The sequence below is a fragment of the Gracilinanus agilis genome, chromosome 1 (assembly GCF_016433145.1).
Source record: "Gracilinanus agilis isolate LMUSP501 chromosome 1, AgileGrace, whole genome shotgun sequence".
Lineage (NCBI taxonomy): Eukaryota > Metazoa > Chordata > Mammalia > Didelphimorphia > Didelphidae > Gracilinanus > Gracilinanus agilis.
Window position 1 is genome coordinate 595,389,342 of NC_058130.1, and position 25,596 is coordinate 595,414,937.

General features: G+C 32.9%; 1 protein-coding gene across 1 annotated transcript in view; it reads right to left on the reverse strand.

The window, feature by feature from the left end:
* Positions 1–25,596, reverse strand: part of CDKAL1 (CDK5 regulatory subunit associated protein 1 like 1) — a 725,348-nt gene that overhangs the window by 692,640 nt on the left and 7,112 nt on the right. The window contains exon 4 of the mRNA XM_044667435.1: positions 24,829–24,941. Coding sequence (XP_044523370.1) covers positions 24,829–24,941 — 113 coding nt within the window. The remainder of the gene's footprint in view (positions 1–24,828; positions 24,942–25,596) is intronic.

A 25,596-nucleotide genomic window follows, 5' to 3' on the forward strand; every position in this document is an offset into this window, starting at 1 on the left:
CCGAAGCTCAGGTAAACCGTCAAGGCGAGAAAATAAACTTGAGTCATCTCTGTGTAGAAATTATATTTAATGATACAGAGCAAAGTAAACAGAACTGAGAATACCATACACAATAACAGCAATATAGTACGATAATTATCTGTAAAAACTTGACTACTCTCAGCAATGCAATGATCTGGGACAATCCTGAAAGACTTAAGATGGGAAGTGCTCTCTACCTCCAGAGAAAGAATGGTTGGAGTCATCTTTCACATTAGTATATTTATGGATTTATTTTGGGGTTTGAGTTATGCATAAGCTCTTAGAATAATGACCAATATGGAAGTGTGTTTTGCATGACAGTAAAAATAAAATATAATTTTTCAAAATGATAATTAAATGGGTAGAGATAGAAATGAGATCCAGTGAAACAATGTTTAAAGAAAGGGCAGACTGAGGATAAAACTCGGCGGATAATCCATTTTAAGGGGCTAGAAAAATAACTAGCAAAGAAAAAGAAAAATAGCACAAGTCAGGAGAAAAAAACAGCTATGAACTAGGTTTTACCTTGATTAGTTCTACAACTTCAAGGTTTATATAGTTTCTACACTGTGATATAATAGAAAAAGCAATGGCTTTGGAGTCTGTAAAAGCAAAATCTGCATGCAATATAATCAAACCATAACAAAAGTCAAAAGCATGGGAGGAAAACAACTTGCATACACTCCCTTTGAAAGCTTGCAGATTAACTATGTCACAATGCCAAAATGCCAAGGATTCAAATACATACTAGTGATAGTGGACAGACTAACAAAATGGACAGAAGCACTCCCAGCCAGATGGAATAATGCAGCGTTTGTAGCAAAGATCCTACTTATGGAAATCACACCTAGATTCTCCATTCCTGCTACTATTTCGTCAGATTCTGGTAGTCATTTTGCAAATTCCACTCTGAACCAGGTCTATCAGGTACTTGGGATAAAGAGATATCTTTGTTCTACATATAGACCTCAGTTGTCCGGACATGTGGAGAGAGTGAATCGTCATCTTAAAACTATGATAGGAAAGCTCTGTGCAGATAATCATTTAAAATGGCCAGAAGTTTTACCTATGACACTTCTCCATATCAGAAGCCAGCCAAATAGTGTTACTCATCTATCACCATTTGAAGTTACTATATGGTCAACCACCATGACATGGAAAAGCTCCACAAGAAACAGACTATCCATCACACCTTGGTATAGAATGCAAGATTTATGAATATATCGCTCTATTAAAAAAAAAGGCTAGATGAGCTACATAGATTAGCCTTAATCCATCAAAGAATGCCACTAGATTTCAACTTGTATAACTTTAAACCTGGAGATACAATTTATATCAGAAACTTCACCAGAGGGGGGCAGCTGGGTAGCTCAGTGGACTGAGAGTCAGGCCTAGAGACAGGAGGTCCTGGGTTCAAATCTGGCCTCAGACACTTTCCAGCTGTGTGACCCTGGGCAAGTCACTTGACCCCCATTGCCCACCCTTACCACTCTTCCACCAAGAAGCCAATACACAGAAGTTAAGGGTTTAAAAAGAAAAAAAAAAAAAGAAAGAAAAAAGAAAAAGAAATTTCACCAGAAAGTCAGTACTAGAACCAAAATGGATTGGACCTTATGAAATAATCCTAGTAACCCTAACAGCAGCAAAAGTTAAAGGCAAAAACCCATGGTATCATTTCACACATATAAAGTCCTCCAAAGAAAAGCCTCAACAAAAAGACCCATCCATAAAAGAACAGCAGCAGTCTAAAGATCAAAATCAAACTATAATTGAGCAAAGCAGTGACACTGATGATTAAACACAAAGCCAGTTAGTAACAATGATTATGCCAATCTTAAAAGACTCTCATAAAACAATCAAATATTTTTTGTGGCAACACAAAAATTTTTACAACACAATGCTACACAATCACACAACAGTTCCAGATTCAAGGTTACAACTCTACAATCAAGTCGATGACAGAGTCAAGATGGGTTTCCAGAACAGAGGAAGAGAAAGAAGACACAAGAACATCAGGACATCACAAGGACATCACAAGAGACAATGCACAAGAACTACACAATGACCTGAACTATTGCAACACCTATGTGACTTGGACAACTTCACCAGAGAATCACAACAGCAACATGATCAACTGTGCAAGATTAGGTTTGAATGGTACATGGTTAACACATTCAAACACCAATCAAAGGCATAAGTCAATACATTCACCCATTAGAACATTGGCTGATGGACAGAAGGATTCTAAGGGAGTTGGTGAGTATAAAACTAAACAGAACCTGTTAGGTCAGATGGCCAACACATAGGCACTTAAACTTACTTCACATGTACATAGTGTATATATTTTGTATGTAGTTAAAGAGTACCTTAATCATGAAAAAAGAGAACTTATGTTCCTTGATCTGGTTAATAGTACTTGAACTTACTCTCATAGTTAAAACTTCACATACAAGAACCTTGTACATATGTATTATAATTGATACTAACCCATGTTATATTCATAATCTGGGAAGCTATTGATGCAGCTGTATTGATGGTCTTATTCTCTCAGCTTTGTCACTATCAGTGAGACCATCCTTACAGCTGCATCAATAGCTTCCCAGATTATGAATATAACACCCATAATAAAAATAAATTACTAACCCTAAGGAAAGATTAATTAGGGAATTTTTTTATACGTAGATAGCACAGGGATAGTATATTATAGTTATAAAATCTCTTAGATTATAGATTAAATGATAGATAAGCATAGTGTTATAGATTTAGTTAGGCATGTTACTAATAGATTAACAGATTAACATAGTATAAGGACTTACAAACTAATAATTATTAAAAGATTAGTTATTGTGGAATTTGAAGAATGTTAAAAATGTTTATTATGAATGGTTTATGAGAAGTTCAGTATTAGAAAAGTTACTAGCTACAGTAATGCATTGCCATAGAGTGAGAAAGCTACAAAGTTAGACTTATTATTTGTTACAGATTTACATTGTTGTTTGTATAAGTATGTTCAACTTTGTTCAACATTTGTATTCAAACTCCAAACCTTTCCTAGTTAAAATTTTCCCATCCCTATCATTAGCAAGGTAAGCATAGACAGCCCAGGAAATATCATAGAGAGGAATTTATTATTTTGGGATTATAGACAGAGGGTTAGGATACATAGTTAGCTTAACATAGTGTAGAATTCACCTACAAAGATAATCAACAAAAGATTTTTCAAGTTGAAAACTTTACAAACCAAAAGCAACATTTACTGGAATAGCAAAGTCTGATAACAAAATGGAGATCAAAATGAGTGACAACCAATAGTTATGGAATTTGGAATCCTACCCAGATGCCTGAGCCAAAGGCAAAAGACAGTTGCTGCCAGCACTATAAAAGGGCAGGAGCTGATCCAATCTCCTCTCTCTCTCAGTTGTGAGAATGAGACCTCAGGGTGGCAGGTGGGTAGGCCAATAACCTGCTCAAAGTTACCAGTATTCCGTTGCATTGATTACCAATCCTTCGACTTTGAATAGAGCTGATATATACCAACTACCTGATTACCAAGAAGAATAACACCAAACCTCGTTATACCTGGTCAGGGCCAAGGTACCTGGCCTGACCAGGGCCAGAGGGAAAAGGAACTTCTCTGGTCAACTGACACCACCTAAATATTAACTGATCATCCAACTTTACCATCCTTAATCTAGCATAGATTCCCCACACCTTCTTCCTCAACCTCAACCCTTCCCCTGAGTTCATTACAATTAAATTCTTAAACCTCATCCAGGTGAAGGCTGTTATTACCCTAAATTTCAGTCTAAGAGTCCTACATATAAAGGGGAAAGGAATACTTTCAGCTAAGCCACAGTCAACAGCATTATCCATATACTATCAATATTTATCCTCATCTTTAACATCTTTACATTAACTCAACCCCAAGTCAAGTAACCAGAGAGGCTATGTGATTTAGATCATAGCTCCTCACTCAATCACTTTGGCTTGGGCACTGTAGGTAGGATCTGGTGCTCAGCTGAGCTTCAAATATTTGTGAGATCTAGTGGTCACTAACAAACCTTGATGACCATTCAGACATCCCATCCTTACTCAGCTTAGGTCCTTATACCTTCTGAGGACCTTGGGCCATCTCTCTACCAGGCCCTAATCCAGAAACACCAGTACGACCATAACAAGTCACAAGTCTGAGGCTCAAGGGCCATCACTGCCTCTGACTTCCATGATCACTGGTCAGTCAGTAATCGATAAACATTTGTTAACACCTAAGTGCTAGGGCTACAAAGAAAAAGGCAATAGACAAACTGACCTCAAAGAGCTCACAATCTAATAAAGGAAGACAGTGCCTAAAAAGAAGATAAAGTAGGGAAGGAGGTAGCTAATAGGAAGACAAGATAATAAAGACCAGAGTAATACAGTCAGATAGGAAATCCTTCGGGGTTGCCACAATCTTGAAGGATAATGAGATTCTGATGAAGTCTAAGAAAACAGCCAGATGGGAAGTGATGAGACAGTTGTTAATGGGCACCCTCCTAAAAAGAAAGATCTGGAAGGAGCTCCCCACTGCCCACCCTCTACCCTCTCTAAATCAAAGGAAGGGAGAGATGTTAGGGATAGGAGGTACTGCAAAAGGTATGGGTTTCAGGTTTAAAATTTTCAGAACTTTACAGGTAATTCTTCATTTTCCATCAGTACCTCCATATGGTTTCAATTCCATGAACACTAAGTCCATAACACCCTGCAGGGTACCCCCTCTCACCTCCCATGGTTTCCCAGGCCTGTTAGTTTCCTTTTGTCTGCTGACTTCCCCTTAGTTAGATAGTAGGCTCCTACAGGGCAAGGACTTTTTCTTTTCTTATTTGAATTTCCAGGCCCATATCACAGTGCTTTGCATATAATGGGTTCTTAATAAATGTTTATTGACCACTTTATTGATCTGAAATGATCTTATAGAATGATGAAATTCTGATGAAGTACCGCCAGATGGAAAATAATAGCGATTTACTTGTAGTATGACCATGTGCAAGTCACTTATCCTCTCAAAGCTTCTCTGAAAATATTTGTACTACTGTGCTCTTAAAAAATGTTGTAAATCAGGCAGCTAAGTAGCTCTGTGGATAGAGAACCAGGCCTAGAAATGAGAGATCTTGAGTTCAAATGTGGCTTTTAGATGCTCCCTAGCAATGTGAACCTGGGCAAATCAGTTAACCCCAACTGCCTAATGTGTTGTTTAAAATTATTCTAAGACCTGGGAGATGTAGTCTCCCTGCTACAACTTCCCCTGACATCTCCCACTTCCTTTGTGGGAGGTGTTGGAGAAAGTATAAAAGAGAGTTTTGGTGCCTTTTGGGCTCTCTTGGCATTCTCCCTATCCTAGAGGCTGTCTCAACTGGGAGGCTTTCGACTGTGGAGAAGTGCATAGTGGAGGAGGCCCTTATTCCCTACCTAACTTTTCCTTTCCTAATAAAATAAAACCTAGCTATTTCTACAATAAGTGCTACCTGATCTTTATTGTCCTCCGAAGAGCTCGGGTCAATTTCCCCTATCAGGGCTGGGGGCTACCAGTTGGGCTCCCTTCCTTCCCTTCCTCTGGCTTTCCCTTCCTTTCCCTTCCTTCTCCTATCACCCAACCTCACACTAGCCCTTACCACTCTTCTGCCTTGGAACCAATATTTGGTATTCATTCCAAAACAGAAGATAAGGCTCTTAATTAAATTTTTTAAGATATTATAAATAATAAAGCACCACATAAGCATGAGCTATTCATTATCATTCTCACTGCTTCCTATGATTTGATATAGCAATTCTCCTTTAGTATAAAATCCTAGAAAGAATCCAGCAAAACAACCTCCAGGAAATGATGCAAAGTGAAAGGAGCAGAAACAGGATTACATTGAACACAGAGACTGATACACTGGGGCACAATCAAATGTAATGGACTTCTCTACTAACAACAATGTAATGATCCAGGACAACTCTGAGGGACTTATGAGAAAGAATGCTATCCACATCCAGAGAAAGAACTATGGGAGTAGAAACACGAAAGAAAAAACATTTGTTTGATCACATGGTTCAATGGGGATATGTTTGAGGATGTAGACTCTAAAGGATCACTCTACTACAAAGAGTTATAATATGGAAATAGGTCTTGATCAATGATACATGTAAAACCCAGTTGAACTGCTCGTTGGCTATGGGAGGGGGAAGGGAAAGAATATGAATCATGTAACCATGGAAAAATACTCTAATTAATTAATTAAGCAATTTCTTTAAAAAAAGATAACATGCATATATTAAGTGATTACTTTGTGCCAGACATTGTTCTAGGCACTGAGAATACAAATAATAAATTTGAAAATACAAGCTGAAGAAGTTGTCCAGGTAAGAATAGCTGGTTGGTGCTTCCTCAAATGGAGACTCACAAATTTAAGGGAGCAATAAGAAAGGAGGCATTACTTTTGAGACAGGCACTTGGATCAGAGGGGAAGAGGTCACATAGGGAAAGCAAGAGAAGTTGTGCAGGAAACCATAAACTGAACCATTACTGAGTATATACCTCAAAAAAATCAAAAAAATAGGAAAAAGACCCACAAGTGCAGAAATATTCAAATCAGCACTTTTGTTATAAAGAACTAGAAACAAAGGAGGATGTCTATCAACTGTGGAATGAACAAACATTATCATGCTATAAGAAATGACAAAAAGGAATAGGAAGACTCATATAAACAAATGCAGAGTAAAGTGAGCAAAAACAGGAAAATTACCTATGAAATTTTCATAATATTATAAAAGAAAAAAGTTTTGAAAACCTTAAGAACCGAACAATGCAACAGCCTCATATCCCCTATTTCTTGGTGGAAAGGTGAGACTATATATTTTCCAGATATAATCACTGCAACAAGTTTGGTCTACTTTCAACTTGTTTTTGTTTAAAAAAAAAAAAAAAAGGCTTTTATGGGTGACGATGATAAAAAAAATGGTGGGAAAAGAATAGATGTCAATAAAACATTTGTAATTTTTATGCACATTTACATATATTTTATATATAGAGAAGTTTAAAGGGAAATGAAAGAGAGGGTATCACTATGTCAAACAATATTATTTTTAAAAGCAAGCTTTATAATACATATTTTTAAAAGAATCTACAAATTCAGTCTCATAGTCAATTCCAATTTTCTGGGGTTTTTTGTTTACAAAAATGTTCATGTGTGATGATTTTCTTGTTCATGATAAAAAACAAATTTTTAATGCTAAAAATTGAAAATGCACCCATTTAAGTTGACAAGTTAGCAATTAGTGACAAAGCAACTTTGAAGGTAATAACAACTTATTGTATTCATTTGCAGAAAGAAACTTCCCTTTAGGCCTCAGCAACAAAGCATTTTAGAAACAGAACTCTATTTAAACCCAGAAATTAAACAAGTACCTTAATTAAAACAGGTAATCTATAATTTATACCAATGATGGTGTTTTGTGAGAAAATGGTTTTCCTGAAAAAAAGTGAAAGATGGCAACTAGGAAACTGAGTCAGAAAAGAAAGATTCAACATAGTCCAGCTAGAGATTCCAGGAGGAATCAACAAAAGGAATGAACAAGGAAACTAACAAACAAGAGAATTATTTCATTACTGTCTATTTTATTTAGTTACTCTAATAGGAGATCTATATTTATAGGATCTATTTAAAAAAACTTATTGATAAATATTCAGTACAACCAAAAGCTAGATTTTTATAGCTATAGCTGAAATATTATTCATCAAACTGTTCAAAATTCATAGTTTTTTTTTTCTTTTTCTCATATATTTTTACCATAAGGCAATCATGGCAAGGAGGGAAGAGAGCTGGCCTAAAGTCAAGATGATGTGACTTGAAATTTTCTGAGTGACTTTGGGCAAGTAAGGAAGACATCTTCCTGAGTTCAAATCTGGCCTCAGACAGTAGCTGTGTGACCCTGTTGGCCTCACTTTCTTCATGTATAAAATGAACTAGAGAAGGAAATGGCAAACCACTCCAATATCTCTGACAAGAAAACCCTCATTGGGTCACTAAAGAGTCGGACAGGTCTGAACAACAAAACCTTTTTAATTATTTCCCATTTATCCTGTAAATAGCTTGTTTGTACATTTGTTTGCTGGTCTTCTTAGATTGTAAACTCCTTGAGGGCAAGGACTGTCTTTTGCCTATTTTTATATACTCAGTGCTTAGCACATAGCTGGTACTTAATAAAAATTTATTGACTAATTTGGTCTCTGAATTCCAAAAAACTTAGTTTATTTTTGTTTCTTTGTATTGAAATAAGAATGTCTAATAGCTAGTAAAGAAACTTCTTTCATTTTAATCTTCCTATAGACAAAAAAAATAAGAAAAAGGTCTATATAACTAAAATGTCACCCATGCAAGCTTATTCTATTTATAGAAGAGTAGAGAAAGCACTATTTTGGAATGAGAAATTATATGTTCAAATCCCTGCCTACACTGTATGACCTTGGAAAACTCATTTAACTTCCATAAATCCATTTTCCCATCTTTAAAATGAGGAAGTTGAAGTATATAACCTCTAAGATCTCTTCTAACTTTGAATCCAAAATCTGGCACTGAAGTAACAAAAGTATAAGTTTAAAATGGGAAATAATTTGATTTAGAAAACTGTTTCATTGCTTCTCAACTCTGGGAGTGGGGGAGAGAAAAGGGAAAGGAGACAATAAGAATCATGAAACCACGGGAAAAAAACTAAAAATAAAAATGGAATATTTTTTTTAATTTTAAAATAAAAAAAATAGTTAAGTAAAATAAACCAATGATATGGTAAAAAAAAAACTGTTTCAGAGGTTCAACTTTAAAATACCAAGGAACATGGAAAATGCTCAATTAATCTACATTAATATTGCTCAAAATCTTTTCCACTAAATTGAAAATGAAAATCTGACAAATGTGGGACCAAGTACCAAACTAAAAGTAATTATTTACTAAAAGTAAGTGATTACCCACCTATTTTCCTTTAAATTGCCTCAGTGCCAAGTATCACCATTTCTTTGTCACATATTTTATGTGCATGTGAATATTTTAAAATCCTAGCACATATGTCAGAACAGCTAGGTTGTACAGTGGAGAGAAAGTGCCAGGCCTGGAGTCAAGAAGACCTGAGTTCAATGCCCAGAGGGCTTTAAATGACTGCCTGCCCTCTGATCCAGCCATAACACTGCTGGGTCTGTACACCAAAGAGATAATAAGAAAAAATACTTGTACAAAAATATTTACAGCCACACTCTGTGGTAGCAAAAATTTGGAAAATGAAGGGAAGCCCTTCAATGGGGGAATGGCTGAACAAATTGTGGTATCTGTTGGTGGTGGAATACTATTGTGCTCAAAGGAACAGTGAACTGGAGAAATTTCATGTGAACTGGAACGACCTTCAGGAATTGATGCAGAGTGAAAGGAGCAGAACCAGGAAAACATTGTAAATAGAGACTGATACATTGTGGCACAATTGAATGTAATGGATTTCTCTACTAGCAGCAATGCAAGGATCCAGGACAATTCTGAGGGACTTATGAGAAAGACCCTATCCACATCCAGAGAAAGAACTGTGGGAGCAGAAACGCAGAAGAAAAAAACATTTGTTTGATCACATGGTTCGATGGGAATATGATTGAGGATGTTGACTCTAAAGGATCACTCTATTGCAAATATTAATAATATGGAAATAGGTCTTGATCAATGATACATGTAAAATCCAGTTGAATTGTTCATTGGCTACAGGAAAGATGAGAGGGGAGAGTAGGGGAGGAGAGGGAAAGAATATGAATCATGTAACCATGGAAAAATATTCTAAATTAATTAAATACATTTAAGAAGAAAAAAAAAGACCTTAGTCCAAATTTGGCCTCAGACACTTACTGTCTGTGTGATCCTTGAAGAGTCACTTAACCCTGTTTACCTCCATTTCCTCATATGTAAAATGAGCTGGAGAAGGAAATGGCAAATCACTCCAATATCTTTGCCAAAAAAAAAAAAAAAAATTAAACCCACCAAATGAGGTCACAATGAGTAGGATAGCAGAAACAATTAAACAACAAAACACATGTCAAAAGTAGGAATATTCCATGAGATACTGAAATTATAAATTGTATTTTTAATAGTATATTCTCATTTTATATTTTAGCATTGTGTGATAAGACATAAATTATGTTACTGATTTGAGGTTAAGAGGGCAGTTTGAAAGTTTAGATTTGTGATTTTATTCATGATTGTTAACTCCCAATATGGTCACTCTACCAATCCATCTTATTAAGTCTGTAACTTAAAGTCATAGAAAGCAGCCTACGCACTGAAATATTAAGGGCTGCCAATGGCCACAAAGTATATGTCAGGTCCAACTTGAATCCAGGTCTTCCTAAATCTATAGGTAACTTCTCTATCCCCTAAACAATGTTATCTCTCTGTTACTGATAAATCATTTATATTTCTGAAAAACAACAGAAAATCTCAAACAATGTTCTTGATATATTCTGCTTTAGGATCAGAGAATAAAAATTTCATTGCAATATGATGAGAAGACTTTAGAAGGGAAAAAAAATATTATGAACCTAACCAACTTCCTACAAATACAAGCTTCAGACTGTGGGGTCCATTTCAGAAAAATAAGATGGATTACTGCAAGAGACAGCAGATGAAGAACCAAGTAAACACATTTCTGAAAATCAACATATCTAGAACTAATTTTCTGACATAAAGAATAAAGTTCTTCATTCTTTTGAATGATAAAAACCATTTGCTAAATGCTAATGGTCATTAGTTGACTAGTGTACCTTTCAGCTTTCAATGGCATTTCTTTTTAGGAAAAACCTGAAGTTATTCTTTTGTTTAATTCTGTGTTATTCTCTAACTTATAGTTTTTTTTAATTATTAAGTCCTTATAGGTTTTTAAAAATAAGTTAATAAGTAAGACCAATGACCCAACTCTCTCTGACTAATTAAAAGCTCACAATACTTAAGAGTGCTATATTCAGTGAACATTCAAATATAGCACTTATTAAAATTATATCTAGTGAAATATAATTTCCCCCCATTATTAACACATGCTTAAGGAAATTGATTCTTTGATACATTTCTCTTGTTCTTTTCCAGTTCCTGACACAGGATGGAGAATGGCAAGATATAAGTTGGATCTCTAACTAAGAAGGTGATTGAAATAAAATGGCATATAACATATTACTTCTCAGCCACACAATAAGGTTATAACACAATTTAGGATAATCAATACAGATCATCAACATATTATTATATGTTATGAAGCATCTATAAAAAAACAGGAAAAACTTTATTATCTGCATCTTTTCATGTTAATTAACAGATACAAATTCTATATTAATATTGAATGGCTCAAATGAAAAATATTGTTATAATACTTTAATCACTCAATCTATACCTTGAAAAGAAAATTAAAGTCACATAAAGACAAGAGAAGAAAAAGACTGCTAAGTTAATTTTTAAGAAGCCTTCCTGACTTTCTCTATTTAATATCAGGAGCAAAAACATATCTAATTCTGAGATTTGTTCTTGCTTTTTTTTACTTTCCACCTTATCTATAAGATTTTAACTGATTTGACAACCTCATTGTTTCACTAGATATATAACAGAGGCAGTGACTCTCATTACAGATAGGAATAATATTCTTTTTATTTTTTATCTTAAAAGCAAATTTCCACATAAGTTTTCCAAAGTTATATGATCCATATTGTCTCCTTCCCTTCTTCTCTCCCCACTCATGGAGCTGACAAGCAATTTAAACTGCATTATACATGTATTATCATGCAAAACATATTTTATATTATTAATTTTATAATAAAAAATAAGTATAATATTCTTAACTAAAGAAGTTAGTGGTCCATACTATCCATTTTAGGAATTAAAATAGCCTTCCCAATTCTTCCAAAGAAACTATTCTATTATTTTAAACTCCTAAGTGTTTAAAAAACAAAATAAAGTTTATCTAAGTTTAATAAGTTTATCTTTCTTTAAATAAAGTTTAATAAATTTATATAATTTATAAAAAAATAAATTTAATAAATAAATGAAATTAAGTTTATCTTTCTTTAAATACACCAAAATACTTTCCATAAAATAGCTCTTAGTTATTTTGAATAGAGATAAATAAACCAGGCTTCTTTTACATGCATATAATTCAGACATCACATATTGGCTACCATGAACAAAAACTCAAAAAACTCAGTTGTTTAAATATAAGTTGATATTATATTCAAGATATACACAGCTACACAAGAAAAACATTTTCTTAACATCAAGAATGTTTTTCTTTCTCCAAGCAAAGTATGTTAATTTGACAATGCTAAAACAGTTCATTCACATCTAAAGAAGACTATATAGACCAAAAAAAAAAAACTTTGTTTCCACTGTGCAGAAGTACCTCTAAAAAATTATATTTTTAAATAATGAAAGTAGTAGCAGCTGAATTATACAAATCCTCTTGGTTAGAAATGTCTACATAATCAATAAATGAAACAGTCATAAGAATGCCTTAGCTTTCCCAATCTCACTACTCAAAACAGCAAGGTGAAGGTTTTGATAAAAATGGCTGAGAACTCCTTAGAACTTTCTACTTCCAATACATCAGAGGGAACCACTAGCTAATGCTATTTATAAAGAAAAACAACTATATATCACTTTCATTGGACACAGAAAACTCTTACTTCCTTGGCATTGCTAGTACCATTAAACTGGAGCTGTGCTTGTTTGTGATCTATTCCATACATGGCCAGTTAATTTTCTCATAAAACAATATAGGAAGTATGCTCTCAATATCTTCAAATATAAAAGTTTTTATAAGGTATGACTAAGTTTCACATTATCTATTTTTCAACAATCCTTTCCTTGAAAAATTATTTACAGACCCTAAATATTAAATCCATATTACTTTTACCCTACCTCTGTCAATGAATAAAATATTAGCAATGAATTCCTCTAAATTTGCAGGTGTGTTTTATATTTGGAAATAATGATCCCATTATGATAAAACCTTACATGTAGCATCATTTATGACTATTGTATTTTATCCACAGGATTGACTTTATTGGATTGAAAAACAACATGTTAAGCTACATGAAAGCAATTATGTTATCCTGAAATATAAGCTATCAAACTTCATAGAAGGTTTTGATTTTGTTGATAATTATATGTGAATCATTCATCTGTCCTTGAAATTTTATGATTCTCAGATTTTGAATTAATTCCTGAATTATCTCAAATTCAAAATCTCACATTAATACCCTACATCTAGTCCTGGTAACAAAATAGAAAATTTAGTGTCATTAAAAAAAATAACCTTACTTTTAATGTATTTTAAGGAGAAAAACAGAACAAGGGATTCTAAGACCAACCTAAATTAGGCACCAAAAGTTAGTCAACAGTGCCATCTTTTGGTCCTTTTAGAAACTGACAATTTTTAATCAAAACATTTACTTAAGTAACATAAATATGAACATTATGGAACAGGCAATCCAAAAGTAGCCTTTAATGAATTATTAGACATCTTAACTGACTTAATGAAGCATTCCTTCCCTTACTACAGGATTGGAAACATAAAAATAAACATTTCCAATACATTTAAATACTGAGAATACATTGCATTATTATTAATTGCCCCATTAGTCCCTTAGGCCACGTTTTTTAAATTATGTGTGTACATACATACATATATGGGTGCATAACTTTTAATATATATTAATGTAGTCTATGCACACATATACATATATATGAAATACAAAATTAGGATTGTAAATAATTTTAGAACTCATTTACAAGTTTTGTAATTAAACTAAAAACTAGCTTTTAAAAAATTAGACTGAATACATTTACAACTGAACCATTGCCTGAAGGATAGCAAAAAAAAATAGACTTTAAAATACAACCTAGAAAATACATATAGGCACACTTATAGTAGATATTTATTTATCATGTATAATACTTAATGTTTCCATTATGTACCAAGAAAAACTATGAATATAACAATCTAAATTCACATAATCTTCTATACTATCATAGAAGATTCCATTAAATGCGAATCTATCACTGAATTATTTTAGGAAATGCCTGTATTTTTTCATATCTTGCACTTAAACTTTATTCTAAATTGATGTTTCTCACTATAAAATCATTCCTAAAAATTTCTCCAGCTTCGTTATCCACAATTAGAAAGATTGTATAGAAATTAATTTTAGAGAAATTGTACTTTACCATGTAATATTCTCTCTTCAACATTTAGGGAATGAAAGCATTCATATAAAGCTCTTAAATCAGAAAATACCACTAAGCATCACAGTAAAAGCTAGCGAAGAACTGAACTAAAGAAAAGGTTAGGATAAGCTATAACAAAATATAAGGGAAGGACAAGAGGGAAAAGAAAGCCAGATGTGAGTCATAACTGCTCCATGAATCTAATCACTAATTTATTACTAATGCAATGAAACACAACTCAACAATAGAAGTCAACAATCATTAGGCATTAACTTGGAGGGTTTATTCAGTCTAGATCCATCAAACCCTCATTTTCTCTTCTTGTCTACTTTTTTTTAGTGTTTGTTAATCACATTCATTCAATGAAGAAAACAAGTAAAGCAAAAATAAAGATGTGAAAATATCAATCTTGAGATATACAAATATATATTAGTTGCTCTGATTTAGTGAATGAGATTGAAACTAGAGGCAGTTTATCTTTTAGGGATTCAATTTATTTCCAGTATTCCCTTTCCCCCATTACCAGGGATTGTTCTCCAGCAAGGGAGAATACTTAGATTTTCTTTAGAAAACTCTCATCTCACTCCACATTTCAAAATAACTGGAAACCATTTTTAAAGTTCTCAGTTTTGTTTTTCCACTTTTGAGTCTAGAGAAAGAGGGAGAAGAGTCTGAAGAGGAATCAATCTTGTAGCTTTTTCCTCCCAACTAAGTTGTTCCAGCATAGGGAGGGTTACCCCTTATAAAGAATATTATAAAGGAGATTCCTGCACTTGGAGAGGGTCAGATTATGTGAGATACTTCATCTCAAACACTGCTTATTACTACAAATAAAAGCTGAACATAATAAAAAATACTGCCCAGGATTTAGACACAGATGAAAGCTCATTTTAACAATGTTAAAATTATTACATTTTATTCAATCTCATTAAAATGGAATTGATGCAACGGTATACACAACATATATACAAATTAAATAAGTTTATACATCTTTGCAAACAAGTAAGTGGGGGACAGGAGCTTAGAAAGATGTTTTATTGATTCCAAAGCAAGAGTATCTGAGAAAGTGAATATGTTCTATTATTGTAAAAATATTTATTATTTTATAAAATTTGATAAATTTCTTAAAGTTGCATTTGTGATAGAAATATACTATAAATGTTAGAGGCTTGTCGATGTACCCTACTTTCTATTTAATACAGTAGCTCATATTAAAAATTACCATTTCTAGGCTAAACTAGCAGCTACTACATAATAGCTGAGAGAGGCAGAAGAGGAACACATTATCAGCAACCCAGTAGCATGATATCTGCCTATCCAAATAGCAATACCCAATACCATACCATCACCATGTCAGGAAATGGAGTCATATTACCATGAACAGCAGCACATTAATAGTACTTTTATTAAAGCATTCCTAACCTTGACAGCCCTAAACCAACTATGCCTTTAGTGATTGAAACAGGAAGAATAACCAGCCTTGCCCTCTTAAATACAGTCTGAGGGGGATGACATCTGCACTAAATCATGCTGCTTCTAAAATAGTTCAATTTATTCAAATCTCCCATCAATAATTCTTTAAAAACTAGAAAGCCAATATATCAAAAAAAAATAAGCATGACCTACTTTAAAGACTATTTTAGCAAATGTTATTGGAAGTATATTTGTAATATGAAATTAACTCTTGTTAAGCAATTTTATATTTTCACTAGATGATGTAATGTAATGCTGCCATCTGTTGATCCAAAAAGATGTAGCACATTCCTAGATAGGCCGGTTGAAGGGAAAAAAGGCTCATGGGCTATTTAACTATTTCAGTAAATTTACTTAAGAAAAAAAATTCAAGTAAGTCCATCTTAAAATCTACTTTAAAAAACTTTTGTCATTCATTTCCATTTAACAAAAATTTATTAAGCATTATTATTATATTATTAATTAATTATTATATTAACATGAAGAGGAGCAGGGATATAGGTCCAGAGCATGAGCAAATGAGCAAATAAAATATCTAGCAAATAAAAAATAATTTCAAGGGGAGAAAATATTAACCAGGAAAATCAGGAAAGCTTAGCAGGAAGCAAAGGCCTGAAGCTAGAAAATGCAATGTCATGTACCAGGTAACAAGTCATGGAATACTTTGACTGAATAGTATATGTGAAGGGAAGATGAACTAAGATAAGAAGGTCAGGTGGGTGCTGGTTTATGAAAGGTTTTAAATGCAAGGGAACTTTTGTCATTTTTCAGGAAATAATAAAGAACTACTGAAGCTCACTGAGTAGGCAAGTGCAATGGTCAGATCTGTGTATTAGGATTATTTATTTGGCAGCTGTGTTAAGGATGGATTAGAGAAACAAGTGAATAAAAATAATTAGGCCAATAAATAAGGCATAAATAATTAAGCAAATAAATAAAAATAAGAAGGCAACAGTCGAGGAAGGGAAAAAAACCTTCAAAAATCAGTATTTTCAAAGAGCTCAGTAGCCAAACTCCATAATGCCAGAATAACAGCCACTATAAAACAGTGTAAATTACTATACCTGGCAACACTCCTGAAAGTGATTCAAATTATTTTAATGTTAAAAGAAACTTGGGCATTAATGAAATTTTGGGGATTACAAAGAGGCAAATCAATAAATAAAATTCAAACATGTTAGTGCTAAATCAGCTTGAAACTCAGATCATAAAAATGAAAGGGAAAGATTGATTTATCAATGGTCTTACAAGTATATAAAGAATGACTATGAAAAAAATGAACTTCCTATTCTATATCTTCATTAGGGAAACAGAAGAAAAAATGTGATTCAAGTGCATCAGAAGAGATGATGTATAAAAATTTCATGACCGGGGGCAACTGGGTAGCTCAGTGGAGTGAGAGTCAGGCCTAGAGACAGGAGGTCCTAGGTTCAAACCCGGCCTCAGCCACTTCCCAGCTGTGTGACCCTGGGCAAGTCACTTGACCCCCCATTGCCCACCCTTACCACTCTTCCACCTATGAGACAATACACCGAAGTACAAGGGTTTAAAAAAAAAAAAAAAAAATTTCATGACCATGAAAGGTAATACTGAGATTATCAATTTACTAAATGATCACTATATCCTGTATACCATGCTAGGTGCTGAGCACTAAGGGATGTCATTAAATATTCTTCAAGATTTTAAAACCAAGATGATTTAGTACCTATTAGTCAAACCAAATTATTTCTTAATCCCTTTAGAAATTTATAATACTAATCTCTATATGCAGATTAGTTTCAAGTAATAATGGCCACATCTGTTTAGGGTGCTTTTTTAATTTTACTGTTTATTTGTACATTTTACAATTAGATATGCAATATACAGTTCAGTGCAAAATAAATAACAATAATCCATGGCAATTTGTTACTTTAAACAAAATGTAGATTCATGCTTCATAGAATGATCAAAACAAGAAAAAATTCTAGGGTTAATAAAATGGAAAAAATTCAAACATCAAGGAAAATGCAGCCTAACATTAGATACATAATCTCAATTTAGTTAAGGAGATCAAGATCCATCATATTTTTATTACATTGATGAAACATCTAAAATAGTTTTTAAAAGTATAACAATCAATCAGAATTAAGTTCACAAATACTTCCTAAAATAAAGGCAACACACAAAAAATTCAGTATGTAGAATATATTTGTAAATTTGGGTACAAAATCATAGTGTGAGTTTGAATTTTGCAGAAGAACCATTGCTAGGGATTATGTCCTATCTTCTTCAGCTGCTAACCATGTGTTCTGGATTTAGTAAATGCTTTACGGATGCTTACTTGAATTCAGATCTCTTCTTTAAATAGTCATTCTTCCTTACAAAATCTTCTACAAGAGGTTTTAAGAAAAAACTTAATTACAGAATAGGCTTATGTAAATAAATCTCACCCATAGTAAATGATGTAATGATTACTACTTAAGGTTATTTGCTTTTTAAAAAACAAAAATTGTCATAACGCCTTCATTTTTGGTTGGCATAACTGGTGGATATAAAAATGTAAGTGCACAGATATATGTCTGCAATCCACTGTCAGGTCTTTTAGACAACTGATATCAGATGGTGATGGTTTTTTGGCAAGCTATGTGCACAGAACCTCTGACAACACAACTTTCAGAATGTGAAAATGTATTTTTAGATCTCTATTGCAGTTAATTATAACATCTATTTTTCCAACATATTCCTTCCTACAGAGCCATTTGTGGATTTGGAAATGAACAACTAATTACATTCTTATGATCAATTTGTTTGTAACCTTTTATTTGCATTAAAGAAACTAAAGGTTTATTTTGATGCAGTCTACATTTTAAAAGCACATTTAATAACTATAATTGTTGCTCATCCTTTATAACTTTTAAGCAACCTGCATATTACTTTACTTTCCACCATTCCCAATCTACTTTCCTCAACAACAGCGAAAGATGGTCTGTAGAGCAGATCTTCTTTACTCAATTCCTCTAAGAGAACACAAAGGGAGTTTTCCTTGCTCAGGCTAGCCACTCCAGTATTCCAAGTGTACGATTCCCATCTCATTCATCTGTAACACAAGGTCTGGTGAAAAAAGAGACTGTCTAGTTCATGTATTTATTGTTTCCACCCCAATCCCATACTATATACCTGAATATATATTCTTTGGAAGCATAAATCTGAAATTCCAAAATAGGTTCAACATTTTCATTTAAACCACTCATTCTTTCATAATCTCTCTCTCAGTGTAGACCCCATATAGATAATTACCCTAGCAGCAAAATTCTTACTTTGAAATATATATTCTCTTCCTATAGAAAGTTATTGGGAATAATATGGAATTTCTTTTTATTGGAGAGGGGGCAACATCTATAAAACTAAAAGAATGAATCTGGAATACCTTTCCTTCTCAAACTTTCCACATGAAATTAAAATTAAAAAGTTAGCAGAAAAATGTCATCTTTTATCTACGTCTCAATGAAGTGCTATAACACTTCACTTACATATCCCACAGATAAAACTGATGAAGACTTTTACCACAAACCTTTGGGTGGAAGAAGATGGATGAGAAGGGTTATCAGGAATATAGAAAATATAATTTTCACTTGGGTCAATAATCATCAGTTTTCTAGCACGTGGGATAAAGAAAGTGACTACAATCATAATCCAAAAACATGTCTCATTCTTTGCAGGAAACTCATTTGTATTCATGTTAAATGTCCACTGGGGAAGGCATCATTCAAATCACTTAGATACAGTTACTACCTCTAATATATGAAAGAATTTATTTGTATTTATACAAGTCTATTGGCTTGGAATCAAATGAGATACACTTATGTAAAGTGCTTTGTAAACCCTAAACCAACAAATTTTAAAAGCTATTACTCATTATAATTGTAGTTAGGTAAGGTTGGGTCTTAAGATGATTTTGAACTAGATAGTCAGGATTTAATCATACCTTTGGACTAATGTTCAAGCCTCAAAACTCAGACTGGTATTCATCTTCTTTATAATACAGCATTTTAGTGGAATAAAGAATCAGGGTTTGATTGCTGTCTTTAACACTGAACTAGTTACACAGTCAGAGATAAGTCCATTTTCTCATCTGTTAATGGGGATAAAAGTACCTAAAATATATCTACCTCACAGGGTTAGAGTAAGAATCATAAGACAATAAATGTAAAGGGCTTTGAAAAGCTTGAAACTACATGTCAACTATTCCAAATAAGAAATGGTTTCCTCAGCTACAGGATAAGCAATAAAAGGCAAACAAATCTTTGGTGGGAAAAAATACACTTAAATTACAATAATCTTTTTATATACAGCTGCCTGAAATATATATATGTGCATAAACACAACAATCTTGCACAGGAGACAGAGACAAGAGAAAGAACACTTATGTTAATTGAAACATTCAATCTACTTATACCTATGAACAACTTTAGGTCTCACATAACAAGATGGGTGAAAAGAGACAAAATTGCTAGAGGCAGTAGAAAAGTATATGGTAGGAAAAAAAACCCATAAATTGTATTCCTCCCTTCCTTCACATCCACTAAAACTTCAGAGGGAATTATAGACTAAAAAGGTCATATACCACTATATATTTCTAGGTCTGGGTTCGAAAATGTGTGATAGGGAGAATAGCTACAGAAGTTACATTTTTACTATATGATAGACAAATGCCCGCCCCAGCACCAATGGTCAGAAAGACAAAGAAACAATGAGGCATAAAAAAATGGATTTCATTATGACATGATTAGCTAGTAGAACATCTAAAAAAAAATCTCAATGAAAGTCAAAATGGTGAAAGAATATGAAAGCAAATTAGCTAAAATAATACCAAAATTAATTAAACCACCCATTAATATTATTTAATATGTACAGTAGATTGTCTCACATTACCCTTACTATATTACAAAGAAATATGCACATAAAAACATATATATGTCATCATTCTTTTTAAAAAAACAAGAAGAGACAAATGACTAAAGATGATTTATTTTCGTAAAGCATATAAAAATTTAACAAAGACTTATACACACATATATAACTATCTGCAATTAAAATATTCCACTAACCCTAACTTCAAACACATAATCATAATTGTCTTTAATCATCCATCAGACAAAAAGGTTTTTGAGTTCCTACATTCTATAAAACTCTAGCACAAGTATTCAATGCTATATAGCATGTGTATAAAAAGTATGAATTTATATCAAACAAGGTTCCCATTGAAAGCTACCAAAAAATTACACAAATAAATATAATCTGAAATATAGTGATAGGGCAAAGAAAAGACTAGAAATGTGTGCTCTAGAAATCTGAAGCAAGTGAGAACATTTTCTATTGGGGCATAATTAGAGAATGTTTCACAGAAAAGATACCCTATTTGAGGTGTTTTAACTGGCAGACTTTAATAAAAAGTCCATTACAAACAGAAAGGACCAGCCTACCCCAATGCAGAGAGATGGGAGATGGTAGGTAGTTCAAGATCAAATGTCAATTACTCTCATCTGGATAGAATGTATAGTACATGAAGAGGAACACTTTAAAATAAGGGATATAAAGGTAGGTTGGAGCTAGCTTGTAAAGCATTTTAAATACCAAGCTAAGATGTTTATTTAGGCAGTAAGAGCCCAAAGAAGATTTTTGAATTGGGTATGAAGTCAGAATTCAAGAAATTGGGGCAATTTATTCTACAAAATAAAAGACTCATGGGCATCACAATTGTCTTTAGGTTTGTAAAGAGCTGTTGAGTGGGAGAGTATAAATTCAGGCTACTTGTCACTAAAGGAAAGAAGTGGTAGCAGCAACTGGAAATTATAAAAAAATTTGAATTTGACATAAGGAGTAACTTTCTAACATCAGATCTCTCCAAAAGTGGAGTAGGATGCCTTGGGAAATGGCAGGTTCCCCCTCATTGAAGGTCTTTGGGGAAAAAAAAAAAAGACAGATAACCATTTGTTTGGTATGTTTCACAAAGGATTTTTTTTTTTAAGTATGGAGTGGTCTAGGTAAGCTAGAGAAATCTCCCTCCAACTCTGAAATTCTATGACAAAGGATGGATTTAAGGGTAAAAAGGCAGGAAACTTCTTAGAAAAGCATTACATTCTTTGTTATAAGGGATATTGCTCTCTCTGCAAACAGGAAGGAAATGGATACAGTGAGAAATGTAAATGACCAAAAAAAAACCTCAAAATACTATATATACTTTTTTTAAGTCAGTAAAAAAAAAGAGAGACTGTTTTAATAGTCTATGTCACATGATGAGAGTCTAAATTAGAGTTGTGATGGTATAAATGAAAAAGTTAGAGATGATGTGGAAACAAAATTGAAAAAATTTGAGATATGATGAACAAGAATGTAAGGAGGGAGCAGGAAAAGTCAAAGATAACTCCAAGGCGTTTCTAAGGCAGAGTTGTAGGAGGATGATAATGTATTAGACAGAAATAAAGAAGCTGGAAAAAGGGTACAAGCCTTTTTTTTCTTGGGGGGGAGGGCAGGAAAAAAGAGAGAATGGAAATGAACTTAGCTTTTTTTTTTTTTAAATGCTAAGTTTGAAATGACAGTGGGATATAAAGGCAGTGATGTTTAACAGGCACTTGGATATATAAAATAAACTCGGGAGAAGAATGGGGCTAGATGTATATAGGTCTGGAAGTCACCTACAAAGACAATTCCTGTAATCTAAAAGGAATGAATGAAATGAACAAAAAAGAGAGGAGAGAAAGAAAATAGGTTATATGGTAGTCTCAGAGAATCTCCAAACTTAGGGGGAAGGAAAACAATGAGCCATTAAAAGAGAACAAAAAGGCGCACTCCGATACACAGAAAAACAAGAGAACTATCACCTCAGATAACAGTTTCTTTAACAGTACACAAAGAAAATACATGCATGTACTCTCTTTAGCTGTATAATTTATTTGTAAACAGAGCTATCATACCATAAATATATGATTGTAAATATATCTAAAAATGAGAGCCTTAAATGGCCAGTTAATGAAACCTAAAACTTCTCCCCCCCAAACAAAAAGATGACACTATAGTTATGCTTATGATGTATAACTATAAAATAAGACTTTAAATAAGTATACAAGGAAGTCTATATCCAAATAAGAGCTCCTTCGGTCATTTTAGGGGACTATATATTCATTCTAGGGACATGCCATTGGTCAAAACATATGTTAAGTCTTCCTCTTTGGAATTGCCTCAGTCAGATTACAAGTCAAAGAAGAAAACTGGTCTAATTGTTTTGTAGTCACACCTCATGTATGACTAAAAATCAGTTACCTGACTTGATTATAAAACAGCCTTGGCTTCAAATAAATTTCAGCTATTTTAAAAAATTAACTGTACCCGCAAAGGATAAACATTTACTACCACTTAAGAAAACTAAAGGACCACATCAAGGCTACCTTTCCAAAAGCAGTTTCAAATGTATTTTAAGGGATGAGAAACAGAATGAGTCTAAGTATAGGTTTTTGAGGTGACTACTTTGAAGGAGAAATCACTCAAGAGATATTGTCAGGTATTTGATTTACTTTCCAAAGTCACTTTACTTTTTAGTTACACCTCATACTTAACTTGTCTATATAAGCATTCATCACAGCCCCAATTTTTTAAATGGCATGTTCCCTCTAAGACTGCATATTTTGAAAACTGAATTGAATTTAATTAACATAACGAAAGATATCCTGTTTCCTGAAAGTAAGGTAAGAGGATTTAAATAGCCACTACCAGCATTAACAATTTACATGAAACCCTTAGATATTCTGCTAAAGGGATACTATTTTCTTAACTACTTAGATCTGAGAGTTTAACGTGTTAGAAGAAACAATTTAGTACTTTATCTACCTAATCTTTCCCATTTAACCACTACCCTCCCTTAAAAGTAATAAAAATTTCTCCAACATTATTAAATATAGTAGCTTGTTATATAGTTTTCAGGATAGTAAATTTATACATCATTATATGATAAAAAATTGAGTATATTTATTGCATATTAAATAGTACATCAAAAATACTTAAATAATTGGAATGACTGATTATTAAGATATAGTAAAATACATGCTTATCAAGTAAAGTCAAAGTTTCAATTACCCACATTAATAGAGGGAACCAGTGGCATGGATAACCCTAAACTATTCATATTTAGTTTATGAATGTATTATGATTTCCATTCAGGAATTTAACTTCCTAATTATGTTTAATTAAGCTAATACTGGTCTTAGTTTACATTCTTTGTGCAGTGGGGCTGCTAGGAAAAATGAGAAGGTTGAATGAAAGAGAGAAGTTAGCCTGAAATTAATAACTGACTATGGATAACTCACAGTATAAACAATCAAATGCAAACAATATTTTTTCCCTTTTTCTTTGCTCAAAAGAGTGCAAATCACACAGGCACTTAATAATATATAATGTGTAATAAGCACATGAGGATGGCCATTTTCTATCAAACAACAAAATTAGAACAAAATATATAAAACTGATTAGTAGATTATAAATACAGATTAGCTTTAAAATTAGTCCAACATTTCTAAAACCATAAGGAAAAAAATTCAAAAGGCCCTTTTCTAAAGCTCAGAGACCATACAAGTTGGATTTGTAAATGAACACTTATGAAAACATGAGGATAATTAGAATCTAAGCTTGTTGCACCAAAGTAGAAAATGATACTAGGGACAAATAAGCACATCATAAATTCAGCTAAGATGAATGCTGAGAGCTTTTGCTTTTTTTAAACTTATTGGTCAAAAACATTTAAAATATTTTTTGCTAACTAAGGAATGCTAGCACAAATCTTGATATTAAAATAGATATGAGGAAACTTTTAGTCAGTGAAAAGCCAGTTGATTGCTTCTTAAAAGATACAATCTATGAAAATGTTCTTTTGCCCCCTTAGAGCAGCTGATGTCTGAATTTGACCAATACATTCCAGAACAAAGAATAAAAATACTCATTTTTTCCAATGTCAACTTAAAATCACTAAGTTATAAGATCTTTTGGCCCTACATCTATAACACAGGTAACAATGACAAGCATTCAAAAAATGTAAGAGTACTGACTGCTTTACCTGTAATTTTATATCCATAAGCAGCTAGTTGACCAGCCATATACTCTCCATCTGAATTATTGTGAGAACAACCCCATGTCCGAATCCAAATTTTCTGAATACCAGGAATAGTGCTATGGAATAATTAGAATGTAAAGTTATCAAGCTTCAAATCAAAATCCAAGAGACACTTCAAATTAACCAAAATTGCATCTGCCCAAATATTTCCCACTCACATATCTACCAATTCAGATCGCATGCATCAACTATAATCATAAATACTAACTCTCTGCCAAAAAAGATAAAGATCAGGCTTCTAAATTTTTTTTTTCATTTAAAATGCCCTCTCCTTTTTCTTTTCTGGTTTAAAAAATTTTTATTACCATTAACCAAGTATTACAATCAAGGTCCAAAAAGGACACCTACAAATACTAGTAAAGGACAAAAGTATTTTAGCTGCCATACTAAAGAAGAAAATCAAATAAATGCATCTGGCATATGACATAGTGATTTCTAGAATATTAGCAACAGACTATATTATGACTTTTTAGTAATAAAAGTTACATAAGTGGTAGAGCTAAAAAAGAAAAATCCAACAACATAACTAAGGTTTCACATTAATAAACTGCTTCCTTTATATAAACAAAAGATTTAAATTTAAAAATGAAGCTTTCATATAGAACATTTATTCCCAAAGTTAGGTGGCAGTACTCTCAAGTTAGACATCAAACACTGCTTTTCAAAATGATGTGAGTAACTTTACAATCATTAAAATTCAAATAAATATGA